Genomic DNA, 22,423 nt, shown 5'->3' with positions numbered 1-22,423 from the left:
AAGGATATTGCTGCAAGAGTGTTAGCAACATCAATGCCATGTATGGAAAGACCCTCCCTGTCTCCTCCTTGTTCCTTTAGTAATATGACGCTTGTAATGATGTATAGGATGTGGGGTTGTCCTTTCCTGTAATTGGGCGAGTGTTTACTGGAAATGATTGTCTGTGACTATAAAACTATAGACCTTCCTGCAATCGGGGCTCCCAGATGTGTTCAGACATGAGTCTGGTCTGGGGCCCGTGTACACGTTAAATAAACCGCCGTTTCTTCCTGATTTTGCCTGTGGCCTTGTTTCTGCCTGACCACCAGCAGCTAAGGTTGCTGCTACACCTCCTAACTATAGTCTGTTACACACCTTCTCTTCTTGTGTTCATTCACTTTTCCACCTGGTTGGATAGGTGAGTCATGATAGTGAATGGCAACTGCTGCCCTCACTTGCCCTTTTTGAAGCTGAGTGACAGACATCGTCTCCAGACAATGAATGCTACTGAAGACATTCTAGGCCAAATATCCATTTGTTAGTTAAGAAAGTTAGAACTATTCTTTGTAAAACTTAGACTACAAAGTAATTTTTGGGATGAAATTGTTTACCAAACAATGGTTACATGAGTACACTTCTCTTTAACAGTGCAAAATGAATAAGGTCTTCTTGGTGTTCTTTGATCTAAAGAACATTTCAAAATGTCCCAGTACCGTCAAGAAGAGTTGAAGGGACACAGTGCATCATAATATGTCTGTTACATTAGTGGTTCCCAAACTTTTTAGTATGGTGACCCAGAAGTCCAAATTTACTTGGTATGGTGACCCATTTGTGGCTGGCCCAGGATTTTTTGGTGCCCTAGGAAAACATTGCACAAACTGTGCGGCTGCCCCCACTATGAACCCAAGCAAGTACTATTTTGACAGACACAGCCTTTGCATATGGAGGATTGCATTCCTTTGACCAGGCTCTTGTTCTCCATTCTTTTTTTCTCCCTCTAATCCCCCCCCCCCCCCAAGATTCTAAGAAACTCACTCTAGTAACTCTCAGGATGTGTTTTATGTGATCATCATATATATGCAGTGAAGAAAAAAAAATACCAACTAATGTATGACATGGAAGATTCTATTTCCAAAGTCAGATCTTGGTTTCCAAAATATTTATTTAGTTATTGCTATTTATATCCTGCCCTACCTCACAAGGAGCTCAAATATGAAAGAAAAATAGAAAAAGTAGAAGTGGCTTGTGAACCACTTTCAGAGGCTTTGCAACTTGCTTTTGGGAAATACTGATTTACATTACTTGACTGTAGAAAAGTGGTTTCCTCATTAACTTATTAGAAGCATTGACTTCTACCTTCTTATCACCAGTTGTTCCTTAGGGTATAGGGTCAGATGCAATTTTGTTCTCCACATCTGAAAGATGCATCCAAAAAGGGGAACCAAAAAATGGGGGAGGAACATATTTGAAATGCATAATCTATAATGAAAAGCTAAAGGAAGTTAAAATTATTTTCTTTTGAATTTGAGTGAATTTATAAGACCCTTCTTAAAAAGCCAAACATCTTCAACATCAATATTATTTTTCAGTGGCTATTTCCACATAACAAAGAATTTCTCACTTAAGGAACAAAGGAGAGAATGTCATAAAGGAGAGAGAGAGAGAATATGAAATTACAGCTACTGGCAGCAGAGCCCCATACAATGGATATGAAGAAAAGTCAAAAAGAAATCTTCAGTGTTGGACAATGAAATATATTTATTCTAGAAAATGTCCTTCTTCAGAGTTACTTAGAGATTGAAAAAATGAATGAATGGATGGATGAGTGGATTCTGTGAATCCTTCCAGACTAGAGTCATTGCTGAGTGGGGAATGTTACACTAGATCTTCAAGTTCCTACTGATTCTATAATTCTGAGGTCAGAGTGCATCCACTTTGCAGCAAAAATACTGAACACACACACAGAGTAGCTGCAGAAGTATCTCAATAACCACATATAACAGCTTAGAATGGGGGCTGGTCCATCCTAATTTCACATGTATAAATTTATTGCAAATTCTAAAAATAACAGTTACCTCTGAAGATATATAGGGCTGTATGATTCATATTTTAACAGTGGCAATACTGACAAACACACTGATCTCCAACAGCTAATTAACCAAATGAGAAAGAGGATAAATATTTCAAAAGATGCTCATGGTTGTAAATTACTATATTATGATATAAATGTTTTTCCCCAAGAAAATAACTTTTCTGCGACCTTTTCCCTCCTCTTTTTTTTTTGCTCAGACACTAGCTTGTCTAAATTGCCTACTGCTTCACTGACACAGTTCTGTCCCTTTACAAAACAAAAGCACTTTAGAATATTCATACTCCCAACTCTGCTAACATCTGCCTCAGGCGCTCGATTTTTATATAGACTGACCAGCTTCAAACACTAACATACATTGTTGACTAAGGTAGGGGGGAAAAGGATAATCCCAGAATCAAACACACTGAAGATGAGCCCCATCCATCCCCTGGACACACAGTTGTTATTCTCAGCTTTGGATATCATACTAAAAGATACTGCAGATATCTTTCTCTTTCACCATTGTGCACCAAGGACCAAGTAATGTACTACAGCAGCAATTAAACTCCTGTTCTCTAAATACTCATCAACGATCACCAAAGAAAACTTTTTTCCTTTCTGCTTTTCTGCAATAGTAATGAAACTGAATAGCCTACCATTTTCTTTGCACTCTTCAGGAGGTTTAGCCTTTTTTGCAAGTCGTGGATCCAGCCATGATGTTGTCTTTGTGTTATGGCTAAAAGAAAAAGAAATCATCCCCATCAGACACATGACTGCAAAGAATCAAGTTTATTCCTCAACTGAAGGAAGGAGGGAGGAGGGAGATAAGCAAACAAAATTGTAATTGATACACTTAATTTGCTTACTGGTTCTAAGTAGACCTGAAGGAGGTATAAGAAGGATTGTGTGCAGCAGCTCTAATTTTGGCAGCCTCCGCTTTCTGCCCTCAAAGCCGCTATTTTTATTAAAATCAACTTGAAGGTTGCCAAGTTAACCTCATTGAAAATGCAGAACTCATCCAGAGCAAAAGGAATTTACAGCCTTCTCCAACTGAATGGGTGCAGCAAGCAGCCTTCCTTGCCCATTTGCTGGCATTTCAGTGTTGAATTGTTTTTAATCCAATATGATACATAAATACACAGATATTATTCCTGAAGAGCCACACTGACAAGACATAGAAATGGGATGCAAATGGCAGTGTGTATCAGTGTAGTGTGTTTCCTAGCAGGATGATTAATGACACATTGATTAATCAACTGTTATCTATTCCATATCTAATTCTGCTCCTGTGATAAAAGTAGATTTTGCTCAAACCAAATGAATTATGTGGCCATTCTGCTAAACCCAGAATAGCTTTTTCAGGCATCAGCAATGAAACAGCCTCTGATCTGGTACAAAACTGTTCATTAACAGAGCAGTTCCCCAAAGAAATGGATTCGTAGCCATACACCAAGTTTTCTAAAAATGCATGCACTTTCCCACAGCCAGGTAAATTTTGAGCATGCACCATGGGATATATGTATTTAAAAAATGCTTTTCTAACACATGTATTCTTTACTCTACCTTTTTCACACACACAAACAAAATGACAGTCTTATATAATGCATGCTTTATTCATTAAACTCATCCTATGAGGCTTTCTTTGTCTTGTTTATATATTACTGACTTACTAAAATTTTTATTTATGCAACGTTTGCTGAGTAATTTAAAAATGCATGGAAGTCATTTGTTATAAACAGCAGCATGGATAGTACAGGATCAAGAATGAGACCTCCAAAGGTATTCTGACTTCTGTTGATTTGCAGCCATGTTGGGTTGGGGAGGGGAGGGGAAGAGACTGCTAGTGGGGAAAAGGGTGGCCCATGATGTCACGAAATCTTTCTCATATGCGGATGCCTGTTCCATGTGTGTGCTACTCACCACTTTCCATATCCCAAAATTTCTTTCTTTAAGCCACAAGCCTGTTGCAAAATGGTAAATTATACAGAAATGGACCACTCATAATTGAAACAGTTTGGATTAATTTTGCATTTGCATATGTATTGCTGAGCACAAAGATGCTCGTTGCATCTTTGATTGCTATTCTTTCAGCTTGAAAGAACTTTTGCTCTATGACCTTGAAATTTCTTTCCTCCAGTAGCATGTAATATGGATTGCTTGCATTAGTTCCCTTGTACAATTTCTGTGCTGTTTCCATTCTCAGATTGAGGCATCTGGCTGAATTGGTCAGAGAAGTTCATGTGTAGTCAAAGAAGTTCATGTGTAGATTGCCCTTTCCTGCACCAAGAGCTTGGTTAGGCCAGTTTCCCCCTGGTTTCTATAATTCTCTGGGCACCTTATAAGCCCAAGAGTTCCAACAACCACAAAAGGCTGGGGACCTGACATTATGATCTAACTATTCTCATAAATGACCATATAGACATATAGCTAATATGTTTACTGATATTATCAATCTGGTTGTTTTATTAAATGTTTATTGACTTTTTAGATATTATGGATCCATTAAGATTGTATGTTTGGTGGATATTCATTTATGAACCATTTCCACTGGAAAGAATGGGATTACAAATTGCACCAAAGCATTCTGCATCCAGAGTTTTAGTTCCAACGTGTAAATATGGGATTATCCCATTGCTCTTTTCTACTTTACAAAAACCTTAAAGTAAGTGGAATTTTCAATAAAAATAAAAACATGGTTACAAATAATTCCATCCCACATAAATTTTACAGTAATGGAGAATCTTTTTGCTCTGGCTAAAGTAGAGTTGCCAGCCTCTAGGTGGAACCTGGAGATCTCCCGCTTTTACAACTGATCTCCAGCTGACAGAGATCAGCTTCCCTGAAGAAAATGGCTGCTTTGAAGGGTGGATTCTATGGCACTTTACCATGCTGGGGTCCCTCCTCTCCCCAAACCCCACTGTTTCCCGAATCCACACCCCCCCCCCCCAAGTCTCCAGGTATCTTCCAACCCAGACTTAGCAGCCCTGGGCTAAAGACAAGGAAGTAAGGAGGGGGAAGGAGGGGTGTGTGGTGCCAAAAATGATGGCTGCCTGAGTGAACAGCTCTCTCCCTTGATCTACTCAGAACCTTCTATAAATGGTTCAAACCTAGATCCGTGATTATTTGATGATGCCAAAAGGTAATCTAGAAAAAGCAGCTTCCAACTCAGGCAGCGGTAAGGCAATATCATCCTTTTTTTCTAAACTCCCAGCTGAGAAAAATTCTGGGCCTGATATGTCAGAGGACAACAATATGGCGACCGAGGAAGGAGCGGTGGGGCCACAAACGGCACCAAATACTAACACTGATCCTGCTATAGCTTCTCTCCTTGCCTCAATGGAGCTTTGTTTGACTGAAACGATGACTGCTCTGATACAACCTTTACAAACCCAATTTAATGAGTTTAAACTCGCCCTTACTTCAGTACAGCAAACGGCTGAAGGGGCAAGAGATCTAGGGCTTTCTCTGAAGAATGACGTTTCCTCTCTACAAACAGAAAATGGCGCCCTTCATGATCGAGTATTACATTTGGAATCAGCAGCGCACCAAAATCGTATTAAAATCAGAGCTTTAATGAACAACTTACATCGAATAAGGACATTTCCATATTCATTGAAGACTGGCTAAAAGGTGAACTTGTTATTGCTGAAACCCCAGTCCCATTTATTACTAATGCTTTTTGTATGGGGCCACTTAACAATCCATCTTGTCGCGGCCCAAGGGACATAATAGCAGTCATCCCCGACGCAAAGGTGATTTTTGATGCTGCAAGGGCTAATGGCCATCTAAACTATAAAGGGGATCCGATTTTTGTTTACCAAGATATGCCCTCCAAGGTCCTCAGCCAATGCAAAAGCCTTAAGCCTATCACAGACTCACTGCAACAAGCTCGCCTCCGGTACAAGTGGAAGGACCTGATGTGACTCCAATTCTCCTTTAGAGACAAACTTTACCTTATTGAAGATGTGGCTTCTGAATCAGCTCTAGAACTAGAACTGTGGATGCAGACTGCTTTGGTGCAATTTCCTGTGGAAATGGGCACTTCATATTAAAAGTCCCCTGAATGGAGCGAAGGCGAATCAGAAACATCGACCTTCCTCTTCTTCCTCTAATGAGGGCTAGCCTTAGGATATGAGTACTGTTGTTTCTTACCAGTTTTAATTGAAATTCTGCCCATTTGCCTTTGTATGGTTTGAGTTCTCTCTACTAAATGCCTTTGATAAGCTTTACAATATTAAGATGCTGAACGTTGTAGTATCCTGGTTCTGGGGAAGGAGGGGGATGTTTGTTCATGATTTCTCCGCATTTTTGGTAGTCTCCTAAGAGGATTCAATTCCTGTGATTGCTAGGAGGACATATACTGTCTACCCTGGGATTATGTGAGACTCCTATTTTATTGCTTTGCTTCCATTATTGAGTCACCAATTCATTTTATTTTTGCATATTTGAACACATTGTTGCTTAACTGTTGAAACTTATATTTGTACTGTAGTCCTTCATTGTTGAACTGCCTGTTCGAGGTGGACTTCCGGGGGACGGACCTTGGAGGCGGCTGCTTGTTCTCTGCTCTCTGTGAGATTTTATTTTGCCTTTGTCTACCTCTCATTTATGTTTCCTTAAGTTTGTTTTGGCAGGGAGTGGACTTGTTAAATGTTAAATGGTTTCCTTGCTCTTTGGTCTAATAAGAGCTTCTGAAGAATAGGAGCTGCTGTTTTCGTCTTATTTACTGTACCTGTTATCTGTGGAGTGATAGCGGAGGACTCATGGCCTTGGTCTATAGCAGGCAAAATCATTTTCTCCCCCACACCTTATGAAGATACTTGCGTGTGGATAGTTGCCTTTTTTCTTTAGTGGGGATAGTTAAGATCAGAAACTTAAACAGCTTAAACAGCCCATTAAATGGCGGGCAAGTGGCCTAGAGATGACGTGGATGAATTTGGCGTTTCACCAAAGAGCAAACAGTTGAAAATTAAAGACTTTTTTGGACTAAAGACAAAGCAAGCTGGGCTTTCTGTGGAGTATAACATCAAGATAGCTAACCATTTTAGCCCACTTGGGGAGTATTTGGACCTACCAGAGGAAGTGGAGTGTGACTGCTTGCCTCAGCCGGTCGGGAGGGCAGCAGCTGTGGATGATTCTGGGGCGTGGCAATTGCCCAGCAAGAATTTGACTGAGGGGGACTGTGTTGCACCAGCAGGCAGCAATCTGCTTGACCTAATTGCAAGAACTGTTGATTGTATTTTTCAAGGCATGGAGGAGATTACGAATCAACTTAAATCTCTCACAATAGCAATAACAGGATTGCCCCCCTCAGAGAATAGTAATCAACATATGCCAATTAGACCATTAACTTTGCAAAACCTTAGCGGTACATGGAGGTCTGGGCAGTTCACACCCCAGAGAGAGAAAAGTGAGAACCACCAGCAATTGATCCTCCAGCCATGTAAGATCTGCTTGATGGTATGCAAGTACAGGGGATCATATCCATACTGGGGAAACAAATTCATGGCTAAGAGTCGGCTTAGCGAACTTTTGAGGACTAATCCAGCTGCAATCAACCTTATATCAATAGAGCCGCTCAATCATCAGAGCCAAGCAAAGAAAGTTTTACTCTCCTTTTCCTCCCCTAAGGTCCCCACTTTACTCCTCAGACAAAAAACGAAATTGAGTACAAAAGGAGTTTTTCCGGTACGTGTATTCCAAGACAATGTTGTTCGGGTCCTAGATCCCATGAGGCCTTGTGACGACACTTGTTCTAACAATAGACATGGAACGCAGAACTTCGCTATACCCCCAAATGCAGATCAGAGGAATCTATCCTCTGCTGGAGTACCAGCCTTCTGTAAGCAAGTTGGGAGTGAATCCCACGATATGATGACGGAGTCCGAGGGTGTGTCATCAGGACGGACTATGGAGGATATTACTCTTCTGGCTTGTCAGATGGGAGATGGAAATGGTTGGCTTGAGAGCACTGAGGAAAAAAACTCTGCTGCAAGATTTTGCATACCTGCCAGCGGGGGACAAAACAGCCATTCTTTTCAGACTGGGCGGGGTCTATAAAAGATTGGAAGAAGTTTACCAAGCCCGTCTGGAGAAGGAGGCATCAGGGGACAAATTGGCAGTAAGGGCTGATAGTCCAGGGGAGATTAACCAGGGAACTGGGGCCGTAGGAGTGAATGCCTCCTTGCCCACAAACATAGTTCAAATCTCAGGGAGGATAAGTGAAGTGAGCCCCACCTTGGAAAAGGACTGCCATTATGGATCTTGCCCCCATCTGTCAGATAATCCCGAGGGCATCAAGCAAAAGGTCAAAGAAGGACTGAAGAATCATAGCCATAATGGATGTGTATTCCAGGATGCCAGTGGGGCCCTGGACGCAATAGAGACAGACTGACTGACCCCTAGCCAACAGAAATAGGGTTTGGAATTTCACTCTCTCTCTGTAATATCATGGAACATCATGGGATGGGCTGCTAGATTTAGGGAACCAGATGCCAGGAACTTCATGAAGAAATATGATGTTATACTCCTCCAGGAGACTTGGTCCTTGGATTCTATGACTCTGGATGGATATAACATATATGAAGTGCAGGCCGAGCTGTCGGTGAAAGGCAGAGCCAAGGGAGGTTTGGGAATGCTGATATCGACAGCTCTGAGAGTCCAAGTCTTCCAACCTCCTTCCTATACCTGAATGGCAATGGCTCTGATCCTCAAATTTAAAAAAAGTGATTGTTTGATTTCAATGTTTATATTCCCCCCACCAAAATCAAAGCCCACACAGAGCTTGCCTGGAGAGAGTTGGAGACCTATATGGAGGAGTTATCTAGGACATATCCGACAGCATATGTTATAGTGGGAGGTGATTTTAATGCTAGATTGGGAAAGGATGACAAGACTTTAAATAGGGGACATGATGTTTGGCTCCAGTATGCCGAGTTGTCCAATTTGCCCCATGAAAGAATATCTAAAGATATAAAGTGCAATTATGCTGGCTGTCTGTTGGCTCGCATGGCTAGGGTCCTGGACCTAAAAATCTTAAATGGCTCCCACACTAACGATCACCCCGGGGAATACACTTACTGGTCTGGAACTAGGTTAAGTGTAATTGATTACATTCTTGTTTCAGGGATCCTAGTGCCATATATTGAAACATTTGAGGTGGCCACTTACTGTGGCAGTGATCACATCCCTCTCACCTTGATTATTGCAATCCCCAGTCTTCACCCCCGCATTGAGGACCGTTTCCTGAGGAACAACGAATTTGGGGGGCAGCATGTTAGGATCAAATGGGACGACCAAAAGAGGAAATATATGCAGGAATTCCTCGAGCAAGAGCACATATTTAAATTAGCAAATGACATCAGGCTTGCGGAGGAGTGGGGAGAGATCATCAAATTATACGAAGATCTCCTTCGGCATTTCCAATCCCCATTAGAAGGGCAGATATCTAGTTCAGCAAGGAGGGGAGGGAAGAACAATGGTTGGTATGATAATGAATGCTTGATGGCAAAGAAGGAGTTTAGTAAAATCTATTTGAAATATAGGGCGGGCCCAGAGGTAGTCAACAGAGAACAATTAAAACAACAGAAATCTAGATATAAAAAGTTAATCGTCAGGAAGTGTCAGAACTTAAGAACTTCAAACGGATCCCATACTTGGTTACAAAGTTAGGATTTTATTGAAGAGAACTAAGCACTGGAAGAGGCAAGATAACAGTGATGGCGAGAGCCAGCACCAGCACAATTTTATACACGTAAAGCAAACATCTCACAAAGCCACAATTCACACCGTTACAGGCACATCTGTCTTCTCACCATCACTATCAGTAGAGAGGATGCCTCCCTACTCCGAAGGCCATGCTGCTCGGCTTCAAAGGGTCCCAGTGTGAGAATGTGCAGAGACATAACATAACTCACTCTACAGCCCCAAATATTTTGGATACCAGTGGGGCAAGGTTAATTACTATCCAAGCACTGTGGGTCAAGCAAGGGTTACAACATGGAGTCAGTTTGGTTCAGTAACAAAGCAGCTTTAAGCCACAGTAAGAATACATTACAGCATTGGTCACATTATAGGGAACCAGCATTAAAGATACAAGTTCTGACATACTGCCCCCCCTAAGCGCCCCCTCCCGCGGGGCCAGCTTTGGGCTTGTGCGGGTACAGTAGGTGAAACTTTTTCAGCAGTTGCGGAGCGGCTACGTTCTGCGATTCGACCCACTCGTCACAGCTCGGGGGGAAGTGTTTCCACCTGATCAAATAATACAGTTTCCCCCTTTTGACTTTGGAGTCCAGGATCTCCTGGACCTCATGGTGACTCTGACCCCTCACTGTCGTCGGAGGGGGCGGTGGGGCCCTGGGATGGAAGGACGTAGCACCAGGGTCTTTCCGAAGCAAGCTGCAATGAAAAACAGGATGGATCTTACTTAGAGATTTGGGCAGTTCTAGTTCCACGGTCACTTTGTTTATTACCCTTTTTATTTTGAAAGGCCCAAGAAACTTCAGTGCGAGTTTGCGACAGGGCTGGGGAAGGGGAAGGTTTTTTGTGGACAGGAAAACTGTATCCCCCACCTTCAGGTCCCACTCTGGGGAGTGCTTTTTGTCAAACTGCTTTTTGTAGGCTTTTTTCGCTTCCTCCAGGTTTTCCTGAATACCCTTCCAGCCTTCACGGAGGCCCTCCCACCATTGCTGACAGGATGTGGGTTCGGCCGGGCTGGCGGGGAGGGCGAGAGTGGGAAACGGCTTGCCCTCGTAACCATTGATAATTTGAAAAGGGGAGGTTTTGGTTGAGCTATGGAGGCTATTGTTGTAGCCATATTCTGCAAAGGGGAGGAGATCCACCCAGTTGGATTGTTGGAAATTAATGAAGCAGCGGAGGTACTGTTCCAGAAGACCATTAACCCTCTCCGTCTGTCCGTCCGACTGGGGGTGGTAGGCAGAGCTCAGACCCTGCTCGATGCCAGCGAGTTTGCAGAACTCCCGCCAGAAGTTGGCAACGAACTGCGTTCCGCGGTCGCTAATGACCTTGTCTGGGAACGAGTGTAGGCGGACAATGTGGGCGAAAAAGAGCTGGGCAAGTTTTTTGGCCGTGGGTAGTTTTTTGCACGGGATGAAGTGGGCTTGCTTTGAAAATGTGTCGACTACGACCAGGATGACTGTTTTGCCCTGTGAAGGTGGGAGTTCGACAATGAAATCCATGGAGACTACCGACCACGGTCGGGTGGCTGTAGGAAGGGGAACCAGGTGGCCCGGGGGTTTACCCCCCCTTCTTTTCGCCATGAGGCAGGTGGGACATGAAAGTACAAACTCCGACACATCTTTTTTAATTTTTGGCCACCAGAACTGGCGGGTGAGTAAGTTGAGGGTTTTGACATAGCCAAAGTGGCCGGCCAGGCGACTTGAGTGGCAGCGCTCCAAGACCTCTTTTCTGAGGGGAGTGGGCACATAGATTTTTTCATTGTGCAGCCAGAGCCCGTTTTCGGCTTTAACCAAGTTAGGGGGGCGGTCGGCCTCCTGGTTATATTCTGAAAGGAATCGAGGCAGCAGATCTGAATCCGGAGGGCTGGTCTGCCTGCCGGAGCGGGTAGTGACCCCCCCTGAGATGGCTGAGGGGGAAATTAATGAGTCCACTACCTCCTCCCGGAGACTGTCATGTTGTGGCATGCGAGAGAGGGCGTCTGCTAAAAAGTTCTTTGAGCCCGGGATGTGTTTCAGCACAAAGTCAAATTTAGCAAAGAAACCTGCCCACCGGATTTGTTTTGCAGTCATTTTGCGACGCCCGGTGAGGGCTTCAAGGTTTTTATGATCGGTCCAGATTTCAAAGGGCACTCTCGCTCCCTCAAGCCAGGAGCGCCAGGTTTTTAGGGCAAACATGACTGCAAACGCCTCCTTGTCCCAGACCGACCAATTTCTTTGTTCGTTGGAAAATTTCCTTGAGATATAGGCACATGGACGGAGCACCCCATTTTCCCCTCTCTGCATCAATATGGCCCCCACAGCGGCGTCGGAGGCGTCGCATTGGACCACGAAGGGTTTCAGTTCATCGGGATGAGCCAACACGGGTTCGGAGGTGAAGAGGCGTTTCAATTCAGTGAAAGCTTCTTGGCATTCAGGCGTCCACGTTAGGCGTGCGCCTGGCTTTTTCGCCTCGTCACCCTTCCCTTTGGTTTTAAGGAGTTCCGTGAGGGGGAGCATGACTGTGGCAAACCCCTTAATGAAGTCGCGGTAAAAGTTAGCGAACCCGATAAAACTTTGTAATTGTTTGCGGGTTCGAGGGGGCTCCCAGTCTAGTACCGCTTGGACCTTTGCGGGGTCCATGGCCAATCCCTCCCCCGACACCCGGAAACCCAAATAGTCCAATTCGGTCTTGTGGAACTCGCATTTTGACAATTTGGCATACAGTTTGTGTTTGCAAAGGGTGCGTAACACTTTTCGGACCAGGGGCACATGAGACTTTAGATCTTGTGAATAGATAATGATGTCATCAAGGTACACCACCACCCCCTTAAACAGGAATTCCCGTAGTACTTCATTGATAAAGTTCATGAATACACCAGGGGCTCCTTGCAGTCCGAAGGGCATGACTAGGTACTCAAACTGTCCCAGGGGGGTGGGACTTTGCGTGGGTCGCAGCGCCCTGGGGAGGGAAATACCTCTCCCAGTTTTTGACGGTGTGCCTCTGAAAGAGGCGCACTGGGTCAAGAGCTTGGGAGTTCTACTGGAGCCTTCACTATCAATGGAGGCCCAGATAGCAGCCACTGCTAAGTCGGCGTTTTTCCATCTGAAGCAGGCAAAGCAGTTGTTTCCCTTCCTGGAGCGCCGGGACCTAGCAACAGTGATCCATGCAACGGTCACCTAAAGATTGGATTACTGTAATGCCCTCTACATGGGGCTGCCTCTGTGCCGAACCTGAAGGTTGCAGCTGGTGCAGAACGCGGTGGCTAAGCTGATATTGGGGCTCCCGAAGTGGGAGCACATACAGCCGGGGCTACGCGAACTGCACTGGTTGCCAGTTACCTAGCGGGTTCGTTACAAAGTGCTGGTTATTACCTTTAAAGCCCTATATGGCCGAGGACCTGCCTACCTCTCCCCATACGAACCCCAGAGAGCACTGAGGTCAGCAGGGAAGAACCAGCTGACTATCCCTGGACCAAAGGAGGCAAAACTCCAAATCACCCGTACACGGGCCTTCTGCATCGCAGCTCCACACCTATGGAACCAGCTGGAAGAAGTGCGACCCCTGCGGTGCCTTGACCAGTTCCGCAGGGCCTGCAAGACCACCCTTTTCAGGATGGCCTTTGCTGGCTGAGAGACCGCCGTTGGGTGACTTTCGCTATTATCATTTATAACTGGAATTAGCACCTGGAAATCTGTATAATACTTGGTTAACTGGAATGTTTTAAAGTTAATGTGATTTTAAACTCTGTATAATTTTATGAAATGTTGTTAGCCGCCCTGAGCTCGCCTCGGCGGGGAGGGTGGGATATAAATAAAATTTTATTATTATTATTATTTATTATTATACAGTATATTAATAAAGTTAAAATATCTTAAAAGGATTTATACTGTGTTGCTGTAATATCATGTGGTCTTTTTAAAAAAATTGTGGCATAATTAATTTCCTGTACTATCACTTAATTTAATATTTTTCTATGTCCTGGCGTAAAATTTTAAAATGGTGACTCCTGTATTTTTCCATTTCCTCTTCATTTATGAGTTCTTCCCCCCCATCCATCTTTACAGTTTTTTTTTTTACATTTGGAATGCTTTATTGAGTTAAGAAGTGCGATACAGATATAACAAATGAAAACCATGAGTATGCATCAAATATCAAAACATGACACCATGAAACATTACAGAGTGCAGTTATGAAAGTAATTGACAGGACATCAATATAGCGTGGTATGAGGCATTGGGGATTCTATTATCAGCATAAACTTTATCAATGAAGGGTCGCCATTTTTCTATAAAATTTGAGGAAGCAGTTTGTTGGGAACGATGAGGGCCTAAGTCATAAGTGAGCTTATCCAGTGCAAAATAATCCCACAATTTTAACCACCAAGTTTGTCGTGAGGGGGGAGAGTGTTGTTTCCAAATTAGAGCTATTGCAAATTTAGCAGCCACAAACATGAGCGAGATCAATTCCTCTGCAGATTCGGGGATATTTGAGTTATCTTTACAGTTTATTAAATTAAAACCTTAATTACAGACAAATCTTTACCAATTAAAAAAACACCTCATAAATACATAAAACAGAGATCGGGGGTAGTTTTAGGACAATCACATTTATATTTTCAATTTCATTTCAATTTGAATCCATTTCTCTCATTTACGTAATAGTATCTTATTTCTAGAAACCTGTATCTATTTGTATAACCTATCCCATTTGTCTGTTGCCATGTGCTTAGATTTTCCATTTAACAGGGCAGTCAAAATGCCCAATTCTGGTATATTTAAGATTTTTCCCCAATAATTCCTCCATATTTGGTATTTTCTCCTGTCTCCAACATTTTGCATATAAAATCCTTGCCGCTGTTACCACATGTATCACCAAATGATCAATTTCTGGTTCATAGGGTATCACTGCTTTCAATATTACTTGAAGTATTTCATGGACTTTTACCCAGTATATCTTAGTTTTTTCACATAACCACCAGATAAGGTAAAATGTACCTTGATGGTCCCTACACTTCCAACAATTTAATGAACATTTAGGATATATCCTAGCCAACCTTACTGGCATAATGTACCATCTATGGAACATTTTTTAAAAGTTCTCTTTAAAATTAACCAATTTCATAATCTTGCAGTTTACTCTCCATAATTGCATCCATTAGTGTAAATCAATACTGCGTCCCAAGTTCTGGGACCATTTTAACATCACATCCCTCACTATTTCCTCTTCCATTTTCCTTTGCAACAAATAATTATAAAACTTCTTTATAAGTTTTCCCTCCTTACCTAATAACAATTTATCGAAATCAAAGACAAAAGACAAAAATGCTGACAAAAAATATTACTACTCCTATGATTTAACAATTAGTGGGAAAAGCGGGGTTCCAATGTGAGAAAAAAATAAGGTATCTAGGGATACTAACAGATGCAGTTCCCTTTATGAAGAAAATTATATGAAACTTTTGAAGGAAATTGAGATACAATTGAATAAATGGGGGAATATGCAACTGTTGTTCATGGGGAGGATTGCTGTACTCAAAATTTCAGTATTACCAAAATCAATGTTTTTTATTCCAGATGGTGAATGTGAGTTCTTTTTTTATAGAGGTATATGAAGAAGGTTGTTATTTGATCCACCATTCCTTGTTCTGAATAAAGTACTTAATTTCCTTTTCTGATTCCTGATATCCCTTTCTTTTCTTAGACTATCAGCTAGGTGTCTTCCTAGTTTATTTGCAAATTCAAAATGCCTTTGTCTTAAATATTTTAGATTTTTCTGCATTTCTATAACTTCTAGCAGATCCAAATGCTTTTTAAAATGTTTGATCTGTTTCAACTTGTTTTTATTGCTAGTACTTACATGTTCTTGTTCCAATGCCCTTATTTTGTCTGTTATTTTTTCACAGAATCTTTTTTTTTTCTTTCTTGCAGCAAATGTCAGCAAAGTTCCTCCCATGTAAGCCTTACTGGCTTCCCGTATTGTTGAATTATAATATTCTATTAATATTGTTGAATTATAATATTCTATTAGGTCTTCCTTGAATTTTTGTTTAACTTCTTCTTGTAGTAAGATGTTATTGTTTAGTCTGCATCTATTTTCTTTTCTGTTTCCACTCTTCCAAATTAGTTGTATTGGATTGTAATCTGCTAGAGTTTTTGCTATATTTTTGCTATATTTTCTGCATTTCCAACTTTAGCAATTAATGTCTTAGACATCAAAGACATGTTTGTTCTTGAGTATGATTGATGTATATCTAAGGTGAATGTAAAGTCTTCCGCCTGAGTGGAAGGTTCGCCAAATGCCCTCCAATTCTAACATCTCCATGTATTTAAATACATTCTTTGGCAATTTTCCAGGTTCTGCAGTAGTGAGACCAGCTACTACAAGAAGAATATAAATTAAGTCCTTATGTAGAAATTATTTGAGTTACTGATGCATATATTAAGAAGTAATAGGTCAGGAGTTGCAGGAAGTTGTTGTGATGCTTTATAAGAAATATGCTGTAAGACAATTTTGCAAAATCGTTGAATGACTGGACACTCCCACCAACAATGCAAAGTCCCTACTGAACCACAGTTCTTCCAGCATAAGGGGTTCAGCAGACAATATATTTGATGAAGTTTTCTGGGTGTGAAGTACCTACGTGTCATGATCTTAAAGAATTGTAGACAAATTTTAAAAATTGAAGCTGTATTAGCATATGAGTCCCATATTCCCAACCAAGATGTCAAGTCGGCAGATTCAATAACCAGTCGTTGTTGATACAAAGAAGCTAGTTTATTGATACAGTGTACTTGAGGCAAAAGCCAGCATTGAAAGACTAAAGAATATACCTTGATACATTGCATTTAAGGGGGTACTTCTGAGGAATTCCTAAGGGGGGGGATTATGCAGGGCACATTCACACATAGATGTTACCAATTCGTTCCCAGGCTGATGGCCTTGATCGTCCCAAGCTCTTGACTCCCTCCTGAGAGCCGAGCCTGAGAAGGCACAGATAAGGGTTTCACATCTTTCCATTTCAAAGCAAAACTATCCACTACAGGAAGGAGGGGATGGGAAAGGTTTGAGCTAGCAGCATTTGGTTTACAGACAGACTTGACACAAGAAGCCTCTGGAATATCTCCGTGAAGATCTTCAGCCCATGCAAGTTGATGTTTCAGCAGGTGACAGCAGTCTGATGTTATCAAGATTTTGTAAAGTTTGGCTAGCAAACCTTTCAAAGATCTAGATGTTGACAATAATCATTCAAAATTAATATATGGTCCCTGAAAGGTTCCAATATGAGCGAGATGATTTGTCATGTTTTTTAATTGGAAATAACGATGCCTATCAAAGGAGCTTGCTTATTTATTTATTTAAATTTGTAGCCTGCCCTTTCCCAAATGGACTCTGAGCGAGTAACAACTATAATGAAAACAATATACAATTTAAAAGCAATTTAACAGTCTAAAAACAAAATCCAACAAACTAAAAACAACCCCCCTCCTTTGTGCTCTTATATTGCCATGCACAACCAGATCTACTGGGCAGGTCAATCCAGCCTGTAGCCAATCCTCAAAAGTGCCAGGTTCATTACCTGGAGGGAGCTATATTGAGTGATGAACATTGCATATAAAGATATTTCAGGAGCCAGAATTTTATTTTTTTTGGTCCCAAAGTTGTAACATTGCTCTTAAAAAGATGTTATGTAATGCCTTCAGTCTATGTGAGGGAAATAACCAAAATCTTTCTTTCAACCGGAGAGGAGCAATGAAAGTTTCTTCTATCACCATCCAGTCAGCTGGCAGATCAGATTGCATAGTACGTATAATACTTGCAAATATAGAAGTGTGGTGATGGCATTTCAGAAGGGGCAGATCAAGACCACCCAATGAGGTCGGTCTATATAAAGTCTGGCGATTAATGCAAAAATTTTAAAGGACCATATAAAAGAGGATATCGTGCTTTGCCATTTATTAAAACAAGTTTCAGATATGAAGATCGGAAACACATGAAATAAGAATAAAAATCTGGAATATATGACATTTTTTATCAGGTGAAGATGGCCTATGAGGGGCAGCTGAAGCGAGTCCCTTTCTTTAAGTCATTCTAAAATGTCAAAATGTCAAAATTATATTTTAATAAATCATCTAGTTTCACTGGAATTTGAACACGAAGATGGAAGTACACAAGCTGAATGGGAAAATTTGCTTGACAGAGTTTATCATTACAGTAAATGATATTGGATATATTTCTGATTTTGAAGAATTGATATGAAATCCTGAAATAACGCCAAATTTATACAAAATTTTATGAATTTCTGGTAGAGATCTAATATGATTCAAGATATATAATGTTTTGCTTCCTAGTTTAATGCCAGGGAAAAAAGTGGAACGCTGGAGCTCTTCAGCCAGCGGTTCTATAATGAAGGCAAACATGAGAGGAGAGAGAGGACCACCTTGCCTGGTGCCTCTTGACAGATGGAAAGTGGAGGAATTATACCCATTTACTCGTGCTCTGATATTAGGTGCAGTATATAAAGATTGTTGAGCATGTAAAAAGTTTGGACCAATACCCATTTTCTGTAACAAGTGAAGCATAAAAGGAATCTCTACTGAGTTGAATGCCTTCTCAAAGTCCAGTGCCAGAATTAGAGAGTCTGATTATGCTAGTTTGCCATGTTTGATGATGTTAAGAGTGTGTCTAATATTATCAGTTGACTATCTTCCTAGAATAAATCTAGTTTGATCATATATAATCACTGAATAGTTATTTCAATCTATTTGCCAAAACAGCTGTAAATTTTTTTGTTGAGTAGGGCGATCATATGATACGATGCTGGATTTGTTGGATCCTTATTTTGTTTAGGGATTACAACAACAGAAGATTCTTTCAGGTTAATTTCCTGATAGTAAAACATTATTACAAGAAAGTAAAATAGGTTCCATTAAGACTGTACTGAAGGTTTTATAGAATTCCACTGGAAAGCCGTCTGAACCAGGAGATTCGTTGGTTTTCAATTTTTTGATAGTAAATTGTAATTCTTTAAGTGTAATTGGAGCATCCATTAAATCTTTGTGAGTAGAAGAGATGTGTTTAACAACATTTGTAGACAGGTATGCTTCAATTTCTTTTAGATCTGGATTAGTGGAGCTGTACAGTTTATCACTAAATTTTGCAAAAGATGAACTGATGCCTTTTGCTGAAAACTGAAATGTGGTGTCTGGATTTTTAATCGAGTGTGCCACAGTTGATAGTTTCTTGTCCTTCACTCTCCAAGCTAGCAATTTAATATTCTTCCCAGATCTTTGCCAGTAGCGTTGTTTTAGGAACAGTAGATTTTTTCTGAATTTTTGAAATCTCAAGAGAATCCAAAAGCTTCCATTCTGCCAACAACTTGGCATATATGCATTTGCTTCCTGTTTGTGCATTTTTTCTAGAGATATAATATGGGCCATAGTTTCTGACCTAATTCGATCTTTTTCCTTCTTTATATATGAAGTCAGTGATATAATAGAACCACGTAGGACTGCCTTCATCGTGTCCCAAACTATTGGTATAGCCACACCAGAGGAGTTGTTGTCTTAGTTTATAAAGAGTAAAAGTATAATAGATAGTCTGTTAAAAATGTGTGTTACCAAGTATAAGTTGTCCAGCAGGAAGCAGTAAAAGCTTAGACTTTTGTTTATTTATGTCTTGGGTTGAGCACAGGAGACCACCAAGATGGAAGCAGTTGTTTCTTCTATTCAATGTTATTATTACTCAAGTGGCGTCGTGGGGACACAGCAGAAGGGGCAGTGGGCAGCGAGGCTGACTCGGGCGCTATGCGCCATAGGGCCAGCCCTGGCTATATCTTAGTAAGAGACAAATATTGCCTTTAATAAGGAGAGGTAAATCTTGTTAGGATTCTCTGATGCCACCAAAAAGATGAGATAGCAGGAAAATAAAATTTAAATTATTTACAGAAGTTAATGAGACAAACTTTTAGAGAATACTCTGAGTAGGATCTGTTTTGTAGATATTTACAGGAAGTTATTATGCAGGCAAGACTTAGTATTCTAACCAACCTTTCTCGACGTCTGCTTGATGATAGCCACAGTGCAAAAGCCAGGAGACCATGAGTCCACTAATTAAAGAAGACCCAAAAATCTTCCAAGCTTCCAAAATGGTTTGTTAGAGACCTCCATGTGTTGAAAAGGGAGAGGGCTGCCTGGATTTGTCCATCAGTCCTGCCTGGCTTTGAGCCCTGATGCCAAGGATCAGAGCGTACAAAACAAGCTGTGCTCTAATCAGATGCCATTGTCTTCTCTGAGAAAGCCAGACTGGAATGGGTCCAGGATAGCAGCTCCATTCAAGAATAAATACCTGAAAAATATCAATAAGGTATTTTCAGGTATTTATTCAGCTCGATGGATACTGAGTACACATCCCTAACGGTAATAAAAGATTAGGCACATAGGAGAATAAAGCCTGCTAAAGGAAAAATAGCTTGGCTTCTGCAAAGGGAAGTCTTGCCTCTCCAGTCTTTTGGAGTTCTTTGAGAAAGTGAACAAGCAATGTAGATAATGGTGACCTGATAGCCATTATCATGGGCTGTCAGAAGACTTGTGACAAGGTACTTCATCGAAGACTCATACATAAACTTAACAGTCATTGGATAAAGGAATGGTTTCTTTTATGGATTAAAAATTGTTTAAAACAAAGAGTAGGAATAAATCAATAGTACTCACAATGGAGGGAAGTAAGCAGTGGGATCCCACAAGGATTGGTATTTGGGCCACTATTATTTGTTCATAAATGATCTGGAAATGAGCAGTGCAGTGCAGTGGCCAAGTCTGCAGATGACACAAAATTACTTAGTATTATGAAAACCAAGTATGACTCTGAAGAGCTCTAGGAGAATCTCCCAAAATTGGGTGAGTGGTAAAGGAAGTTCATTGTTGGTACATGTATGGTAATGCATATTGGAACAAAGAATCCCAACTTCAGGTATACACCTATGGGGAGAGAACTTGCTGAGACTGAGAGGGAAAGAAATCCTGGTTTCAGAGCAGATAACTCAATAAAACTGTCAACTCAGTGTTCTACAGCAGTGAAAACGGGAAACTCTATGCTGGGGATTATTAAGAAAGGGATTGAAAATAAAACAGCCAATATTATAATATTCCTGAATAGATTTATGGTGCAGTCTCATTTCGAATACTGTGTATAGTTCAGCTGACCATATCTCAAAAAGGCATTGCAGAGCTGGAAAAAGTACAGACAAGAGCAACCAAGATTATTAGGGTGTTGGATCACCTTTCCTGTTAAGGAATGACTGAATAGTCTGGTACTTTTCGATTTAGAAAAGAGTGGACTAAGGGGGGAGGGCAGGATAGAGGTTTATATTGTTCAGTGTGGGATGGAGAGAGTGGACAGAGAGAACTTTTTCTCTTCCAAAACACTAGAACTCAAGGACATCCAATTTTATTTATTTATTTACTTTCCATTTATATCCCACCCATTCCAAACCAACATCTCAGTTTCCGATATAAAACGATAAGACATAATAATTTACAATTTAAAACAATTTAAAACAAAATATTGGTCCGCAGAAATCAAGTCCACTACAACTCTTGCTGCAAAGATCAAATCTAGCATGTGCCCAGCCTGGTGTGTGGGGGTTGTTATATATTGGGAGAGTCCTAGTGCTGCCATGGAAGACACTAGATCCATCACCCGATGAAGCTGCGTCCTCGGCATGGACGTTGAAGTCACCCAAGATTATTAGTCGGGGGTACTCCAAGGTCCAGCCTTCTACAGCCTCCATCAGGGATGGCAAGGCACTGGCTGGTGCATTAGGCGGACGGTACAGCAGCCAGATTGCCAAACTCTCCCCAACGTCCCACAGCAAGCTGACACACTCTATGCCAGTGATCTCTGGAGGCAGGAGCAAACGGAAGGAGTAAGCCTCCCATATGAAAAAGGCCACCCCTCCCCCTTGCCCGCTAGTCCGTGCTTGGTGAAGGATTGAGAACCCAGGAGGAGCAACTTGGGAGAGAGCTACCATCTCTCCATCTTGCACCCAGGTCTCAGTCACGTAGGCCAGGTCCATATTCTGCCTAAGCAGGAAGTCCTGAAGGACTGAGGTCTTATTATTTATGGACCTGGCATTCCACAGCACCAAGGACGGAAGCGAGTACTTCCACTTGGCCCCCATACCTACTATCCTTGGGATGGGACACAGGCTGGAAGGGGAGCGAGCCTTCCTATGTCTCAGTCCCCTTCCATTCCCAATTGGCCTGCTCCCACCGCTATACTTTTCCATCCCCAGGAGCACTGGAATCCCTTGACCAGACATCTCTCTTGATGATCTCCGCTGAGCCTCAGATCACCGTCAGAATAATACCTACAGCTTATAACTATCCTGCCCTTTCCTCCTGCTCAATCCAGCACTCTATCCAACTCTTAGATCTGTTAGTACAATATTCCCACTACTAAACTTTCAAATCCTACTACTAAACTTTCAATTTTGCCAATGAAGCTGATGGGCAGTGGATTCAGGATGGGCAAAAGGAGATACTTCTTTACACAGTTAGTGATTAAAATACGGAATTTGCTGCCAGAGGACACAGTGGTGGCCATAGGCTGAGAAGCTTTAAAAGTGGTGGAGATGCATGCGAGTGGGCAGTATTGGAGCGAGTGAATTAGCATGTCTGGACATTGGGGGACACTTCA

The 22,423-nt window shown here is 41.6% G+C and overlaps 1 protein-coding gene across 15 annotated transcripts in view; it reads right to left on the bottom strand.

Moving 5' to 3' along the window:
- The window catches only part of MAGI2 (membrane associated guanylate kinase, WW and PDZ domain containing 2), a 972,748-nt gene that overhangs the window by 483,468 nt on the left and 466,857 nt on the right, over nt 1-22,423 (bottom strand). For all 15 annotated transcript variants that reach the window (XM_060244677.1, XM_060244666.1, XM_060244681.1 and 12 more), the window contains one exon: nt 2,707-2,786. In XM_060244677.1, the coding sequence (XP_060100660.1) occupies nt 2,707-2,786 (80 nt within the window). The remainder of the gene's footprint in view (nt 1-2,706; nt 2,787-22,423) is intronic.

The sequence above is a fragment of the Heteronotia binoei genome, chromosome 8, assembly GCF_032191835.1.
Source record: "Heteronotia binoei isolate CCM8104 ecotype False Entrance Well chromosome 8, APGP_CSIRO_Hbin_v1, whole genome shotgun sequence".
Classification (NCBI taxonomy): domain Eukaryota; kingdom Metazoa; phylum Chordata; class Lepidosauria; order Squamata; family Gekkonidae; genus Heteronotia; species Heteronotia binoei.
Note: the sequence above shows the minus strand (reverse complement) of the source record. Positions and strands in the feature narration are given on the sequence as shown.